At 39.6% G+C, this 18,225-nt stretch overlaps 1 protein-coding gene across 3 annotated transcripts in view; it reads right to left on the bottom strand.

Moving 5' to 3' along the window:
- SYDE2 (synapse defective Rho GTPase homolog 2) overlaps positions 1–18,225 on the bottom strand; it is a 50,505-nt gene that overhangs the window by 12,148 nt on the left and 20,132 nt on the right. For all 3 annotated transcript variants that reach the window (XM_034778184.1, XM_034778183.1, XM_034778185.1), the window contains exons 3-4: positions 12,233–13,332; positions 8,288–8,414 (exon numbers count right to left, since the gene is read on the bottom strand). In XM_034778184.1, coding sequence (XP_034634075.1) covers positions 8,288–8,414; positions 12,233–13,332 — 1,227 coding nt within the window. The remainder of the gene's footprint in view (positions 1–8,287; positions 8,415–12,232; positions 13,333–18,225) is intronic.

Below are 18,225 nucleotides of genomic sequence, written 5' to 3'. Positions count from 1 at the left end.
CACTTACCACTTGAGGTAAGCCTGCACCCCTGAGCCTCTCCCTGCGCCCCAACCCCCTGCCCCAGCCCCGATCCCCGTCCTACACTCTGAATCCCTCAATCCCAGCCTGGAGCACTCTCCTGCACCCCAAAATCCTCATCCCCAGCCCCACCCCAGAGCCCACACCCCCTGCCCTGCACCCAACTCTCCTGCCCCAGCCTGGAGCCCCCTCCCGCACTCTGAACTCCTCATTTCTGGCACCACCCCAGAGCCTGCATCCCCAACCAGAGCCCTGACCCCCTCCCGCACCGCAACCCCAATTTTGTGAGCAATCATGGCCCGCCATACAATTTCTATTCCCAGATGTGGCCCTCAGGCCAAAAAGTTTGCCCACCCCTGATCTAAGCTCTTCACAATCTTTAAATGAAGATATCTTCACAACATCCCTGAGAGGTAGGAAAATACATATGTGGAATAGATGAAGCTGCAGCATCCCAGACTTTAGCATGGGCTGTACAGCCCTGTCCGGAACCCTGGGTAATTACCCAGGTGGCTAGCTAGGTTAAATCACAGCCTGTGGTTGCAGTGTACACATACCCTCAGTGATTTGCCCAGGAAGTTTGTGGCAGAGCAAGAATTAAACCCAGGTCTCCCAAGCCAGTCCCCATCCATTGAACTATCCTTCCTCTATTTTTGCACTGCCAGTATACAGAGCACTTTAGAAACTGCCTATGTTGTGCACAGTAGGTGCAGTAATGACTGCTAACATGAGAGCATTTTTCTTCTCCATGATAAAAATCTCTCCAGTTCTAACAGGTCACAAATGCATTCCACCAAAACTTGTCATACGCAATTCATACTAGTATAAAATTCACACACAAGAATGAAGATTAATTGCTTTATTCTGAATCAGAGCTCTCTTTCTCAGACATTTTCATAGTCCAGGTCACACTAAAAATTTGAAAACACCTTAAATACCCCCATTAATGACAGAACTCTAGCTGCCCCAGAATGAGTTATATTTCTTTCTCAATACAGGATTATTCATACAAACAATGCTTCTCATTGGTGTTCAGTGCAAGTTTACAAGTTCATCAAAATTGGGAGTCTGCCCCCACTGGGGTAAGATTGCTCTCTTGCTCTTCCCCAGTCCCTTTTGTTCTGCTCCACGCTACTTGCTGGCTCTGCTGCATGACAGTGCAATAGAGCCTTTGTTAGGCTCTCAACAGTGCTATTTATTACACCAGCTCCTCTGCGTTGGTGGTTCTACCACCTTCTGTAAAAGACTCTGTCCTTCCAGAACAAAAGCAGTGCAGTACTACTGTCTAGCTTTATTCACAGCCAGAATAGCAAGAAAGAAAATAGAATAAGAGTTCTTAATTACTCGAATAACTACTTTGCATTAACTTACACTGAGGCCCACAGACAGTATTTTATCCAGGTGAAGGCACCAGAGGATGCCTGACATATGAAAGGTGCCAGGTACTCCCAGAGGAAAGATGTATGTATGGGGTGGGCACATGCACACATGGAAACTGTATGCTATCAGTGATCTCATCCACAGCTCTCTCAAGGGTAAGTTGGAGAATGTCACTTCGGGATCCTGCCATTTACAAGAAGTAGGGGAGGAGCAGAAAAGAAGCTGCTAGTAGCCTTCCCACACATCTGCTGTCTCAGCAAAGGGAAGGGAGAGTTACAGTAACTAGGAATGACCTAAATCTCTCTGCTACACCAAAGCCTAGTGACACATGGCTTCATGTGTGCCTGGTGATTAATTCCTTTCCTATTCATCTCATTGTTTCTTATTATGGTTTATAAAATATGCCTGATTGTCAAGTATCACTAGAAGGCCATGCTCTGTGAATTAACACTAATCCAAAGCAGTAAAGAGTAGCCAATCCCTCAAACAAAAACATCAACCCCACCCAACGTCCCACTTTCTAACCACCTGGAGCACTTGCAGCTGCTGCACTAGTCAATAAGTAGATCAATGGTCACAGAATGATACGGCTACAGCAGCCATTCCCATTCATTGACATTTCCACTCATCACCTCTTTGGCAACTATATGTCCAAGCCCAAGAAGTGCAGAACTCCTGCAACTCTCACTAAACATAAGAATGTATCAAGATCACAGGGCTTGTCTACACTAAGCAGCTTTCAGAGACAAGGCTGTGTCAACCTTTGGAGACCGCAGTAGGGAAAACACTGCCGTGTGTTTACACTGTCAGCTGCAAGCGCACTGGCATGGCCACATTACAGCTCTTGCAACGCCACAAAGAGCAATGCATTGTGGTAGCTATCCCAGTGTGCAAGTGGCTGCAACATGCTTTTCAAATGGGGGGGAGGGGGAGTGTGTATGAGGGGGGAGAGAAAGTGTGTTTTGGGGGGCTGAAAGTGTGTTAGCATGCTGCCTTGTAAGTTCAGACAGCAGCATAGCCTCCCCGCCCCCACCCCCACACAACAGCAGCATTCTACACTAATGGTTTGCTTTGTCCTGGAGCAGATAAGTATGCCGGCTGTCAGAAACGGAGCTTTGAAAGGGGATATCTGCATGCCTGCAGCCAATTTCAAAACCACAAGAAGAGTGACCACTTGACTTCAGGGGATTATGGGACATTTCCGGAGGCCAGTCACAGCACAGTAACGCAACACCTCGCCCACACTGATGCCCGGGCGTTTCAGCCAGGGCGTAGCAAGCTTTATGCTTCTCAAGGAGATGGATTACCAGGAGCGCTCCAGCTGCAGAGTACAGACACTCTACGTGCCTTTTCAGTGTGGACACACCGGGAGTTAGAGCGCTTGGAGCTGCTTTAATGAGCTCTATCTTGCAAGTGTAGCCAAGACCATGCAGGACATGCAGATGACCATTTATAAAAGTAATTTTGGAAAGGATTGGGGTAGAGAGGGAGGAGGAAAAGGAGAAGAGAAATGTGATTCTGTGGGATGCCAAGAGCCAGGAAGCATTTCACTACACCTGCTTCTCTATGAGCCTCGCCATCTGTCTAAAATAGAATCGAGGGCAAGGGCAGCGGGGGAGTGGGTGCGGGGAGTTAACCTCAGCAATTGCAAATTTTTGTAAACAGGTCTAAACTCCTGGCTAATACTTCAGGGTGATTATTATTTCAATTGCTTACAGAAAAAACAAGAGCACTAATCATAGCCACTTGGAAACAACAAACACACGCCTGGTATCTAGAAGCAAAAAAACAAAACAAAACAAAAAAAACCCCCACAGAATTACAAAAACAAAGAAACCACCTAAAGATGTGTAGGTTTTACTTCTCTCTCCACCCTACCTCTTTTACCACTCTCATTTAAAAAAATTAAAAAAAAAAAATCACTCTGTGCTACAAAATGTCCAAGCACAGTATATCATGCAAACAACCACTTTAATTAAGATACAAATCAGTTAAACCTATTATAATCTGATATTTCATTTTAGTTAAAACTCCTTTTATAAAATGTTACCATAATTAACCTAATAAATGCAGCCTCCACTTTGGTTAGTGGCAGCACCTGGCATGAGAGAGCTGGAAGCAGGAAATAGAGAGGTATAATTTTAAAGTATCTGCCAAACATAGGACATGTCACTCCCCAAACCAGGACAGAAATACCATCACTTTTGTGTTCTTTAACAAAGCCAGAGTTGTTACAAATCTCAATGCAAAGCCTGCTCTATGAGCCAGCTGTAAAGTAAACCGTGTCACTAAATATTTTGTTAAAAATTAATTTCGCATAAATACAGAGAGTGGGGAGATTTAGTTTTTCCTCCTTAGATGGTCTTCATACGTGGAATACAACTATTACAACTATTATCAATCTTTGTTCTTATTTCTTTGAAAGAAAAGTAAAAAAGGAAAATGTACTGCATTGAAACAATTTTAAGAAAGAACAGTCAAAATTGTAGCAAGTCAGAAAATGTGAAAGCAAAGATTCCAGGAGCAACATTAATTCGCCCCCCATTACACAAGTGTACTATTTCCTAGTCCTACTTTGCTGATTAGTGCAACATGGCCAAATTAACACTGCCGTTGAAAGCACAGCTGATTTGTTCCAGCTTTAGCTGTATAACTATCAGGGCATTAATAGTTTTTAACATTAACTCTCCAAGGTTTTTAAAGCCTATAAATAAGAAAGAAGAAAAGAAAGAACGGGCAGAGGAAAAAAGGGGGGGGGAATCTAGAGCCTTTCAGTTTGAGAAGATTATAAACTCCTTGAGACAAACAGTCCACACTTGAAGCCAAGTTCTGCTCTTGTTGAAACCAATGTGAATTTCAAAATTTACATCAACAGGAGCAGGCTCATACCCACAGACATGCTAAATGGGTGTGCATTCCTCAGACATGCATCTAAGTTTAAGTGCACACTTCCTAACTGAAAGAAATGTTATATCATGCACACTCAGTACACACTATTCAACCCAACGTATATTTAAATCAAAATTTTTACTCTTCCTTTACATTTGTAAACACATGTCCTTTCAAGGATCCATCTCAAGATTCCGATGACAGCTTTTTTATTGCATGGTCCTCTTCAAAAAGCAAGGCTGTTATATATTCCTGGTTTTTATATATATATGTGTGTGTGTGTGTGTGTGTGTGTGTGTGTGTGTGTGTGCTGTCAAGCAATTAAAAAATTAATAGCGATTAATCGCACTGTTAAACAATAACTGAATGCCATTTATTTAAATATTTTTGGATGTTTTCTACATTTTCAAATATATTGATTTCAATTATAACAGAACACAAAATATACAGTGCTCACTTTATATTTATTTTTTATTACAAATACTTGCACAGTAAAAAACAAAAGAAATAGGATTTTTCAATTCACCTAATACAATATAGTCCATAGTCACGGGACCAACCTCTCCCTCTCCCCTCACCCCCCAAGATAACTTTCTCTTACTTCCCGAATAACAGAATAGTTTTGAGCCATGGAGTGCCCTTTGACCTCTCAATCCTTTTGCTGTTCCCTTTGCTAAATTAGCCCTGTAAGAGGCTGCAGTTATTTTTATGAATCTAAGCTATGCTCTCCTGACTGCCAGCTCACTGCTGCTTTCTCCTTCACACAACCACTCACCACACAGAACAAATTTAGACAGCAAGCAGAAACCACCATCCACTTCATTAATTTCTCATTTTTCTGATCCACTGAACTGTTAACCGTATTACATGCTTTACTCAGAGATCTGAATTCACATGGATGGAAGCAGACATGATGCAACAACATTACTACTGGCTAGTTCCTAAAACTGGCAGCCCATTTTATTTTGAGCCACGAGCGCATTTAATTGCGTGTAAGCCAGTGCCAGCCTCAAGAGCATTTCTCAGTCAAACTTAATCATTAAATGTTCATTCCTTAGGCTTTGGAGAACTGTCAAAAGAAAAATATCTTCATAATGTTTTGAAAACAACAGTGCTGCTCAAATTTCAATATGGGCCCACATAAAGCACTAGTCTTCAAAAAGAGCTAAGATTTAAGATTATTCATATTTTAGGGAACACATGATTTGGCTTATTAAGAAACCTGTTCTTCATCAACAAAGAGATAATGTAGGTGAATATGCACTAACAGATACTTACAAATAAGGATGGAAAAGTATGCATGATGCCTCTGACATGTCAGCAGGCATTAGAGGTTCATCAAAGACTGAACTGTTTAGATTGTAACCAGTGATAGAACTGGCTACAGTTTGGGGAAGGTAACTAGTTCAGTGTGCAGACACATACAGCAACCCTGCCAACTGTTAGAGAACCAGTGCATCGCGAGTCTCAGAACTGCACAGTTGAAGAGGTGCTGTAGCAAATAATTTTTTAAATGCGATTCCTTAAAATATGCTTTTTCTTCAGAAACAGAGCAGCATACATTTTATAACGTATAAAGAAGCATATCTGATTCTTCCTTAAAAACAAAGATATCAAAACTGTATGCCTTATACCTTATAAAAATAAAAGTCAAATGCAAAAAATTAAGAAGCTGCAGTAGTTCAAAACAAGAAGTCAGGAGTACAGGAGACCCTGCACATTCAAACAGATGTAGCTCAACAATCAAGAACAACAAAAGCATGCACCAATGTATTTTGCAAAATTAAAGTGATCTTTTGTATTTATCCACAGTATTGTGGGATTGTGCTGGAAGGACCAAACTAGTGCAGCTGCAACACCAGGGCTTTCTTTCTACACTTAGCACTATCCCAGGTCAAACCTAAGCTTAAATCAATTATAAGAAATACTTGAAGTAGTGAGGTGCACAGGTAACTGGAATGCTATGAAATATTTAGGGTTCTCAATTTTGGTTGGACATATTCCTCATAATTTCATCACATGACATAATCTTTAATTAAAGATTAATCTTTAATTCCTGTAGACTCCAGGACAATCCTGGAGGGTTGGCAACCCTAGAAATATCACTAATTTTTCTGGGTGTGGATATGAACTGTTTCATAAGTCTTCCATGTGTCTGAATTGCTTCTGTACTTGCTGACAGTTTATAGTATATGAGGCTTTATATTAAGGTGCGAGATGCTATTTCAATTTTTTATTGAGCCAAAACTTGTCTTAGCAGTACATCTGTTTGGCCATTACTTAGTTACAGCCCACTATTAAGCTGTTGGTTTCTGATATTTGACATAATTAAACTCTTGTTTCTATGAGTTAATTCACAAACCTAAGCAACAACAGTCATCTACATTTCCAGTGCTTGCTTACAATGATCAAGAGCAACACAGGACCATAACAAACTCTTGTTGAAAGAAACTGGTCCTAAGAATTATCATCACTTTTTTCTTGTGAATTTATTAAAAGAAGTTAAATCAAAGAATATTTTAAAAGATCTTGATGAGTGTTCATTGTGCAACCTTTCAAAATAAAGAATATATAATTAAATCCAGTATCCTGCCTCTGGGTGTAGCCAGTAACTGGCAAAAACCAACAATGAAACTAGCCAAGTAAACAGTAAATAGGGTTGGTCAAATTCTATTCTGCAAAGATATTCTTTAGCAAAAATTAATTGCATAAAATCTGCTGATAAAGTTTTTCTTCTACTCACCCACCCTTAGCAGTAAGTTACTTTTTTAAAATATGCATAAAATCGAAAGTTGACTGACAATATGTTGGAAATTAAAGTACAAACAATTAAATAACACAACTGTTATTTCTTTACAAGTGACAGAGGATGTTGTAGCCCAGCAAAATTTGCACCAGGGCTACCACATGCTGAGTAAATTTTCAAGCCCTGAATGTATATGAAGGAAAAATTCCATTCCAATTTCTGCAGGCAATCAATTTATACCATGAAGCTTGAAAATAGATTAATATTTGTTATGTAAACTAAGGTTAGTCATAAAATTATTCCACCTTTTAAAAAAACAAAGATTCCTACTACTAAATGTTACAGGTGAAATACACAGTATATACCACAAAACATTCTGGTTTATTTCCAGAAGGCTATCCAAACTAAGACTCTCATCATAAAAATTGTCTCAATTCTCCAAACCCTTACCAGTAATCCCACTGAGTGGCAGGACTACACAGACAGATAAGACTTTAGATAAAATCAGCCCCAAATTAATTTTCTATAAATGACCAACAAAAAAAGTATGCATATGATCAGGTTAATAGACAATTATTTCCCACTGCACACCTTGAATTTCTATGCACTATTCACTAATCTAGCTCCCACATAAATCAATGGAAGTTTTGCTATTGGCTTAAATGGCAGCAGGATCTGGGTCTAAGGACCCAATTCTACAAGGCCTTATGGACGTGTGTAACTTTCTGTATTGTGAGTAGTCCCATTGAAGCCAATGGAATTATTTGTAAAATTAGCACAAGGACTGGGGCCTAAGCTCGTAAATAAGACAAGTTTCTTTGTACTCTCCCGTTTGGCTATATCCACATGCTGTCTCTTCTCTTAAGATTATAGGATATTGGGAGCAGGGACTGAGTTTTTGTTCTGTGTTTGTACAGCATCTAGCCCAATGGGGTACTGGTCACGACTAAGTCTCCCAGGAGCTATCACAATACAAAGAATAAATAATCTTAAAGGTTTGGCACACCACGGAGACCTCCATTCACTTCAAACCCCTATCCACAACTCATTACACTGTTTCTCTATCACTGGCACATCTCATTTTTACATGACAAAAGTTAGGATTCATCTTCCCTTTCTTGTTCAGCAAAACGAAGTGTAGCTAATGGATTTGTCTGTGTGACTCTCCAATGAGCCATTTTAAAGCACAATTTTCTTTATTTAGATAGAGATTTCTCATAGTTATATATTAAAAACAAAAGTAAGTGCATTACCTGTTATCACATTAATATCTGGGTATTGGTTTTCACAGAGAGTAACAGCCTTGCTATCCCTCTCAAACGCCTCTCGAAGCTCTTTCTTGACTGCTGCTGAACCACATAATCGGTACAGGCCTACAACCTAGAAGTAAAATCATGGCCACACTGTGACATATTACCCATTACAGAGCACTAAGTAGTGCTACTCAGATAACTGGCATGAAAAGAATGAGATGTTTTACAATGTCTTCTGTTAAGGATGAAAAAATGCTCACACCCAAAAACTTACTTAAGTAAAAAACAAAAGCATATGGCAAAATCTTTTAACGTCAAACAGCAACATGTTATCAATACTGTACAATGTCCTCAGTCTGGGTTATAATAATAAACAAATAATAATGTTCTCTACAATACTGAAACTCAATCTCTTATCAGTTTGTTTCTATGGATGCAGCTAATATCCACAGCCACACACATATTGAACCATTATGTCTTTGACAGAAAGTGATTTTTATTAAGCTATTGGTTTATCATTGAGTCACTCAGGAAGAGCACAAAAAGGTTTCCATGTACCCATAGCAGATGCTAGCAATGTTCTGTTTAAGAATAAATGTTTTAATAAACTTTGATAAAAAGTTGCAGAACTTAGTGTTAAATATTAGTGTAAAGCACACAACTCCCTCCCCAAAAGACTATTCATTGTTACACACCCACACACAAACCCTTTTTATTGACAAGGAATGGGAATAATGTCCTAATCAACTTCAATGATTTTTATAATAATTTGTAAAGGAGAACTAGAACAATAAACTGTAATACAAAATGGAAAAAAATTATCAAGTCTTTACATTAATCTAAGTGCTCTTTGCTGCTCACTTTCTAGTGGCTTCTTTAAAAAAAAAAACAACTTCCACACTCATTTTCTTCTGTTGTGATACACAAACTAGAACTCTGATCACATTTACTCTTTATAACCACTGATGAGTGGGTGTAATCTCAATGAATAATGCAAAGTTGTGCAGGTGAAACTGCAACCCTCTTGCTACTCTGCTTGTTCAGCTCACCGCTTTTGTGCTAGTGTAACTGTTTAATTCCCAATACGTTAACTCCTTTGAGTGTAAGCAGAAAATAATTTGGATTAGAAAATTGGTCTTGGACTTTGTAAGGTAATTCTACAGATATTAGTCTATTGATGATTAATAGGCCCTTCAGTAAACAAGCTTCGTACCTGTGAAACACGGCCACAGATTATGCACATTAAGAAACAAGGATATGCTGTAAATCAATTTACAAAGAAATTATTTTGATTTTATTTTGTTAAGTGAGTAATTTAGTATTGACACACTTGCTTTCACAGCAGTTAACTATATCATTACCAATATTTAATATCATATCCACTGGGATATCAAGAGACAACAAATGTACTCTAGCATCAGGTAACCAAGAAACAAATTTGAGAAGTGTTAAGATATTACGCCAATATATACATTGTTTCAAGTTACATGAACACTTTTATACAAAGCAGGAGGTTATATTTCCTAAAGTTATCTAACACATTCAAGTACATGGGAACGGTATCTATACACGATTATCATGCATCGAAGAGTATTTGGCGCATATACTTCTACCCGCTCTAACTTGATATATTTATCATTTTAAAAACAACTTTGTATTTTGGTAACACCCATTCTCCATACACTTCTCAAACATTAAAGAACTAAATCTAAAACCTAAGAGTGAGAGAGTTATTTTGATCCTTAAGTATCAGAGGGGTAGCCATGTTAGTCTGAAACTGTAAAAAGTAACAGAGGGTCCTGTGGCACCTTTAAGACTTCTGTTAGTCTTAAAGGTGCCACAGGACCCTCTGTTACATTTTGATCCTTATTTTACTGACTGGTAAACTGACTTGTTTACCTGCCCTGTCCGCAGGTTCGGCCGATCACGGCTCCCACTGGCCGTGGTTCGCTGCTCCAGGCCAACGGGAGCTGCTGGAAGCGGCACAGGCCGAGGGACATACTGGCTGCCGTTTCCAGCAGCTCCCATTGGCCTGGAGCAGCGAACTGCGGCCACTGGGAGCTGCGATCGGCGAACCGGCGGATGGGGCAGGTAAACTGGCCCGGCCTGCCAGGGGCTTTTCCTACGCAAGCGGTGTCCCAAGTTTGGGAAACACTGGTCTAAGGCTACAGAGTGAGTCATGAGCAGAGCAGAGACTAGAACCCAGGAGTCCTATATTATATATGATGGCTTATAAAAAGGGGCATTTGTTTGACCATATGCTAATGCTCAAATAAGTTACCTGGATCCAAGGCTCACTGATGTACATGAAGAGTTAAGAAATGAAGGCAATGGATGTTACATCCATATAACTGAAAGCAGAAATTAGCAATGTATATGTAGATATTAGACAAACACTCAACTATTAGCCATAAGGTTTTACTATCACAGCTTGTTAAATCATCCAGACACCAGTGACATTAGCAGAAACACAAACTTACATTCTGTGTAGTTCAGTAAGAAATCCAAGAAGTTTCATGTATAGATAGTCAAATGTGAAATTAACATGCACTGTACATTTAATGTTCTCAGTCTTGTTTGTACAGGTTGAAAAATTACATTTCATGCTTAGAAGCACCAGGCACCTGAAGACAATTTAGATCCCAATTGTTCAATGATCAGTAATGTCTTGATTGCCCGATATCATCTGCATGACTAGATGCTAACAAGCAAGTGCTGTGGTAAAATCGGAGTCGCATGATCAAAGTCAAAAATGGGAGTGGTGAAACCATTTGGCCCAGAACCATTCACCAAAAATGGCACAATTTTTAAAATGTAACAAGCCAGGGGGTGTGGCTACTTCTGAATTGCAGGGTTCATCAAACAGAAGCGCACACCTTGAATGAAAGTGTGTGTCAGAGGCTCCCAGGCCTCAGACATGTTATGGAGCACTATGTGAAAGTTGTTCTGCTAACTTCAATTAAATTGGCCAGAGGAGAAGTCTGCCATGAGAACTGTGCACCTTCCTTACTTTCAAATTTTTTTCAGCGTCTACAATTGGAAGTGTTACTGGAAGATGAAGATATCATGATTCTTTTAACACATTTTACAACCACTAGACTTATCAACCATAAACTATACAAGATGAACAAAAGACACTGCACAACACTACTAGATTTTAGAGTTTCTTACAATTTTGGGGTCCCCCCATGAAGAAAGAAAGAAAGAAAGAGTGTGTGTGTGGAGGAAGACAATGAGAGTTCTGTCTCCTTTTTGTCCAACTGCCAGAGGGGTAGACCAGACTTGGCCTGAGAAGTTTTTAGTCTATTTGGGGGCTTCCCAAGCAGTAGCTTGTGTTTAAAGGCAGACGTGTTATGTATAGCAGCATAAATAAAGGAAAGGCTAAGGGACAAATCAGAGTCGATCCTTCACATTTTGGCTTGTGAATGCATTTGCTAAACTGAAGTTTTGCCAGGATGATAGCAAATAACTTTATTTTAGATGGCACAGTGCCTGAATTGTGGGTGTTTGGGAATTTTATATCTTTTCAACATGTATGCAGCAGAAATAGTCTTGTGGAATGAGCCATTGGTTGGAAGTCAGGAAGTGGTGAGTCCTAACCCCAACGCTGCCTTAACTGAGGAGTTACTCCAAGTGCCATAATCTACAGTTTTATTTATGTTCCCATTGTCCTAACACACCACTGGGTCTGAAGCAGCTGAAAATGCTGGGTTCACCCAGCCTTACTGTTCCTCACCACGTTACAATGAGCAAGGGGAGAAATTTACACACTGACAGCAATAAAGTGATGAGATCAAATAAGAGGAGAAGCAAAGAAAAAAAGACACACTGTGGGAAACATACTTACTGTATTGCCTTGCTCGCTGCTCAAATTCTAAACATAACAGTGCAAAAGGAAATTCAGCCACATGATATAGGAGAATTTTTTTAAAGAGTTTACAGTACCTGGCAGCCTCTCTTTTCAATCTCCACAATACATTTCTGCATCAGAAGCGGTACCATCAAGCCCACGTTTTCCTTCTCAACAACTTTTCGAGCATCTACTCCAAATATCACTGGCTCTCGATCTGCAACTAGACCATCAAGAGAATTCTCCCACTGTTCTATGAGAGTCAGTTTGACATAAATAAGCCCTCTGGGCTCCAGTTTGACAGCCAGCTGATGCGTCTTTGTCACTCGAAAAAGAGTGGGGAGAACCACTGTTCCGTGACAGCAAACACGATTTTTCCGTGGGGTAGGCTCCCAGCTGAAGACCACTAGTTTTAAGTGCTGGCCATTTTCAATTTCTATGTTGAAAGTGTGGTCCATATCTAAAAAAGTCGTCCTGCATGTAAGCAAGGCTGTTCTTGCTTTGTTTACTGAATCTACCTGAATTGCACAAAAGACATCTTTTGAGTCCATCCGCGGCGGTTTCAAATCTTCAGCACCATAGAAGTGAACACTCATGAGTCCGGATATGTATTGGGAACATTTGGGTTGATCAGAAAAGCTGTAATGTCTAAAGGCATCAATGTCTATTTCAGTTTTATTGCTGTTACTTGGAAGGGTCTCTTTTCCTTTCCCAAACCTGCTTACAGAACCGTGTTTACCCGATTTTGCTATAAGTTCAGGAGAGTCTCCATCACTGAGATAACCACCTTTACTGGAGGATTTGGAACTCCCACTGCTTTTCTTTTTGTAGCCGTGTTGTGATGATACACTACTGTCAAGATGGTAGCGACTTATAACATTCCTGCTAGCAGCTGCTGTTGCGTTTCCAGAAGATGGTAAAGATGTGGCTTGGCTTGTATCCTGACAGTCACCTTTCAGCAAGGAAGAAGGATTATCTGAACTATTAGAGCTTGAGGTTCCTTTGATGCTCAGCTTCCTGCTGAGTTCTGGCAATTTTTTCATTTTCATTGAAAGTTTTCTCACAGTTCTAGGAGATTTTATTTTATCAGGGAAAGGCCAATTAATTGATCCTCCTTTTTTCAAAGGATTAGGACTTGGAGGAGAAATTTCTGTCACTCCTGCCTCAGCCTTGTTTGCAGGTACGATTCCAGACCCTTTAAAAGAAAAAAAAATAAAAAGAAAAAAATAGGAATGCATTTTTAAAGTTGCCCATTAACAACAGTTAGCAGAAACAAAAAATTGTGAACTATGGAAGAAGTTAGTTTGTCAATATTCAATAAATATGGGATCTACTTAGACAAATATTGTGCATCACTTAAACAAACGTAAGTATTTCTGCACTTTGCGGACTTTTTCAGCCAGAAGCTTGATTCTTCCCATTCTATTGAGGCTTTGGCTAACAAAACAGAATTGGTGCAAACAACATATAAACAATTCACTCATCCCACATACCTGTGTAGTACTCCATCTGTTTGTACAATGTGCCCTCACACAAGCTGACTTGACTGCTTCAGCAGGGTTCAGATGCCAGGTAGCCATGAGTTTAGAAGGGAAGACTGTGGAACACTACAGATACTCTTTCCTTTGAGTACTGCCACTTCCCTTAGACTGCTCAGGAGAGCATAAAGCCTGCAGTGCTCTGCAATGAAGTACTACAGAGGAATCCTCCTCAGTGCACACATCTTTCTTCTTATTCTCATAAGAGCCCTGCCTCTGTCACTGCAGCTGAGAACCCTGTTCCATTGTCTCCCCCTCCCTCTCAGTGAGTATCAGAACACTATTCCACTACAGGCAAATGGCCTTAAGTACACCCTTTCTCTTGGCAGCTACTCTGTCCCCCTCACTCTGCAATGACAAGAAGGAGATTGAATGCACATATGAACAGCCATACTGGGTCAGACCAATGGTCCATTTAGCCCAGTATCCTGTCTTCCAACAACGGCCAGTGCCAGGTGCCCCAGAGGGAATTAAGAGAAAAGGTGATCGAGTGATCCATCCCATCACCCACTCCCAACATCTGGCAAAGAAAGGCTAGGGACTCTGAGACCATGGTGTTGCATCCCGGAACATCTGGGCTAAAGCCATTGATGGACCTATCATCCATGAACTTATCTAGTTCTTTTTTGAACCCTGTTATAGTTTTGGCCTTCACAACAATCCCTGGCAAAGAGATCCACAGGTTGACTGTGCATTGTGTAAAGAAGTACTTCCTTTTTTGTTTGTTTTAAACCTGCTGCATATTAATTTAATTGGGTGACCCCCTAGTTCTTTTGTTATGTGAAGGCATAAATCATATTTCCTTATTCACTTTCTCCACACCAGTCAAGATTTTATAGACCTCTATCATATCCTCTCTTAGTCACCCATTATCCAAGCTGAAAAGTCCCAGTCTTTTTAATCTTTCCTCCTACAGAAGCTGTTCCATACTCCGAATCATTTTTGTTGCCCTTCTCTGTACCTTTTCCAATTCCAATATCTTTATCCAGATTGGGCAACCAGATCTGCACTCGGTATTCAACATGTGGGCATACCATGGATTTATACAGAGGCATTATGATATTTTCTGTCATATCTCTCCCTTCCCTAATGGTTCCCAACATTGTTAGCTTTTTTGACTGCTGCTGCACATTAAGTTTATGTTTCCAGAGAACTATCCACAATGACTCCAAGATCTCTTTCTTGAGTGGCAACAGCTAATTTAGACTCCATCATTTTGTATGTATGCTTGGGATTATGTTTTTCAGTGTGCATTACTTAGCATTTATCAACACTGAATTTCATCTGCCATTTTGTTGCCTAGTCACCCAATTTAGTGAGATAGATCCCTTTGTAACTCTTGACAGTCAGCTTTGGACTTAACTATCTGGAGTAAATTTGTATCATTTGCAAATTTTGCCACCTCACTGTTTAATCCCTTTTCCAGATCCTTTATGAATATGTTGAACAGCACTCATCCCAGTACCAACCCCTGGGGGACACCACTATTTACCTCTCTCCATAATTGACCATTTATTTCTATCCTTTGTTTCCTATCTGTTAACCAGTTACTGATCCAGGAGAGGACCTTCCCTCTTATCCCATGACTGCTTACTTTGGTTAAAAGCCTTTGGTGAGGGACCATGTCAAAGGCTGTCTGGAAGTCCTAGTACACTATATCCACTGGATCACTCTTGTCCACATGTTAGTTGACACCCTCAAAGAATTCGAAGATTGGTGAGACATGATTTCCCTTTACAAAAGCCATGTTGACTCTTCCCCAGAAAATTATGTTTACCTATATGTCTGATAATTCTGGTTTTTACTACAGTTTCAACCAATTTGCCTGGTACTGAAATTAGGCTTACTGGCCTGAAATTGCCAGGAGCACCTCTGGAGCTTTTTAAAAAAATTGCTATCACATTAGCTATCCTCCAGTCATCCGGTACAGAAGCTGATTTAAATGATAAGTTACATTCCACAGTTAGTAGTTCTACAATTTCATATTTGAGTTCCTTCAGAAATCTTGGGAGAATACCATCTGGTCCTGGTGACTTATTACAATTTAATTTATCAATTTGTTCCAAAACCACCTCTAATGACACCTCAATCTGGGACAGTTCTTCAGATTTGTCACCTGAAAAGAATGGCTCATCCTCTGCAGTGGAGACTGATACAAAGAATTCATTTAGTTTCTCTACAATGGCCTTATCTTCTTTGAGTACTTCTTTAGCACCTCGATCATCCAGTGGCCTCACTGATTGTTTAGCAGACTTCCTGCTTCTAATGTACTTAAACATTTTTTGCTGTTAGTTTTTGAGTCTTTGGCTAGTTGCTCTTCAAATTCTTTTTTGGCCTGCCTAATTATACTTTTGCATTTGACTTGCAAGAGTTTATGCTCCTTTCTATTTTCCTCAGTAGGATTTAACTTCAAATTTTTAAAGGATGCCTTTTTGCCTCTATTCGCTTCTTTTACTTTGTTGTTTAGCCATGATGGCACTTTTTTGGTCCTCTATGTTTTTTAATATGGGATATACATTTAATTTGAGCCTCTATTAGGGTATTTTTAAAAAGTTTCTATGTAGCTTGCAGACATTTCACTTTTGAGACTGTACCTTTTCATTTCTGTTTAACTAGCTTCCTCATTTTTGTGTAGTTCCCCTTTCTGAAGTTAAATACTACTTTGGTGGGCTTCTTTCGTATGTGTCTCCCCCGCCCCAGGGATGTTAAATTTAATTAAATTATTGTTGCTATTACCTAGTGGCTCAGCTATATTCACCTCTTGGACAAGATCCTATGCTCCATTTAGAACTAAAATCAAGAATTGCGTTTCCTCTTGTGGGTTCCAGAACTAACTGCGCCAAGATGCAGTCATTTATGGTGTCAAGAAACTTTAACTCTGCATTCCATTCTGAGGTGACATGTATCCAGTCAATATGGGGATAGTTGAAATCCCCCATTATTATTGGGTTTACTATTTTTACAGCCTCTCAGGTTTCATTCCTCCCAAGAGTCCCAAGTTGCCCTGCCTCTTAGCTGCCAAAAACACTTCCCTCTTTCTTGGCACAATGCCCCCAAAACAGGCTTGGAAGTTAGGCAGTTCCCAGGTGACCTTCACCTGTGAAATAGCTAGTTTCCCAAGGCTTAAACAAGTCACACCACACAGACACTTTGTTGAAGAATAAAAGCCTTCCATCATATTAACAGTGGGAGGAGGCCGATGAGGAACGCTAGCAGGCATACACCAGAAAGGTGTCATGTAATTTTCTATGCTGAGTGCACACATGCTCTTCACCCTATGACAGAAATCAGGACGTTGAAGGGAATACCAGTCTCAAAGACAGTGGATCGGATTTTCTTCTCATTTTCACCAGGGTCAATCAGGAGTAATCCCACTGAAACTACAGAGTTACATCAGAGTAAAATTAGGGTACACACGAGAGGGGAACTGGGCCCAGTAATTCAAGCTGATCAGCAGGAGTGAGATCATAGTGCTTATTGACAGTCTCTTCATTTTGAGTCATCTTTTTCTCCCTTGTAATATTTATGTTCCTCCTTGGTAGCAGCTACTACCATATTCATTTTGCAGTTTGGATAACATAGCTGTCGCCACTGAGAATTTAAGACCACTTCACAAAAGATCACTAGATATGGGCAACTAGAAAGACTGTACAAAGTGCACCTTTCTCCCACCCCACCACAACAGGAAGAGGTCAGAATACTAAAAAAAAAAAAAAAAAAAAAAAAAACACCCTAAACTTCTATTTTCTACAACTACAAAAACAGGAAAGTTTTAACTATCAATCTTGGTAATAAAATGCATGCTGATCCATATAAGATTAGATGTTACATAGCTTCTGTGCATACCGAACCTCTTTAATATACTTACTTTTCTAGTTGGCATATTTGGTCATACCATTGACAAAACTTCAAGCATAAATTACAATCCTTTGCTAATACAGGACTGGGAGAATCTGCAAATCAGCAAGCGTTGCTTACAAAGGATACTCAGTAAGTCACACTGTCATATTTAATAAAATGTCTGCACCTTTGTTACTACCATTAGATTTTTAAAATGCTTTTAGCTTTAATTCATAGCACTTCACATAACCAAATGACTGTACAGTCATTAATTGATCTTCACAATTCCCCTCTGCTAACCTGATTTTCTTTTCACCATTTACAAGGTTAGTTTATTTTATGCATTTCACTCAGCTTGAACAGTGAAATCATATAGGCTAGTTTCACTATTTTATTAAAACCTTATTTTTAATTTGTTTTTGCAGACGTTACTCAAATTAGTCCCCAAAAGTTAGATTTTTGTATTATTCTGATAATTTTTACAGATACAATTTTTTTTTCAAAAAGGTTCCTGATAGTAAAAAAAATTCCAGTTCTGAAAAATAGTGTATAAGATCTGTTTTCCAGCAGAATTTTCTTGCTTCCTCAGTTGCTGTGTCCCATTGAAATACCCTGTTTCCCCGAAAATAAGACATCCTCCGAAAATAAGGCCTACCTACAGTTTTGCCTCTCGTTGTAATATAAGGCATCCCCCCGATAATAAGACCTCC

The sequence above is a fragment of the Trachemys scripta genome, chromosome 8 (genome assembly GCF_013100865.1).
Source record: "Trachemys scripta elegans isolate TJP31775 chromosome 8, CAS_Tse_1.0, whole genome shotgun sequence".
Classification (NCBI taxonomy): domain Eukaryota; kingdom Metazoa; phylum Chordata; order Testudines; family Emydidae; genus Trachemys; species Trachemys scripta.
The sequence above is the reverse complement of the archived record's forward strand: the minus strand, read 5'-3'. Positions and strand labels throughout refer to the sequence as shown.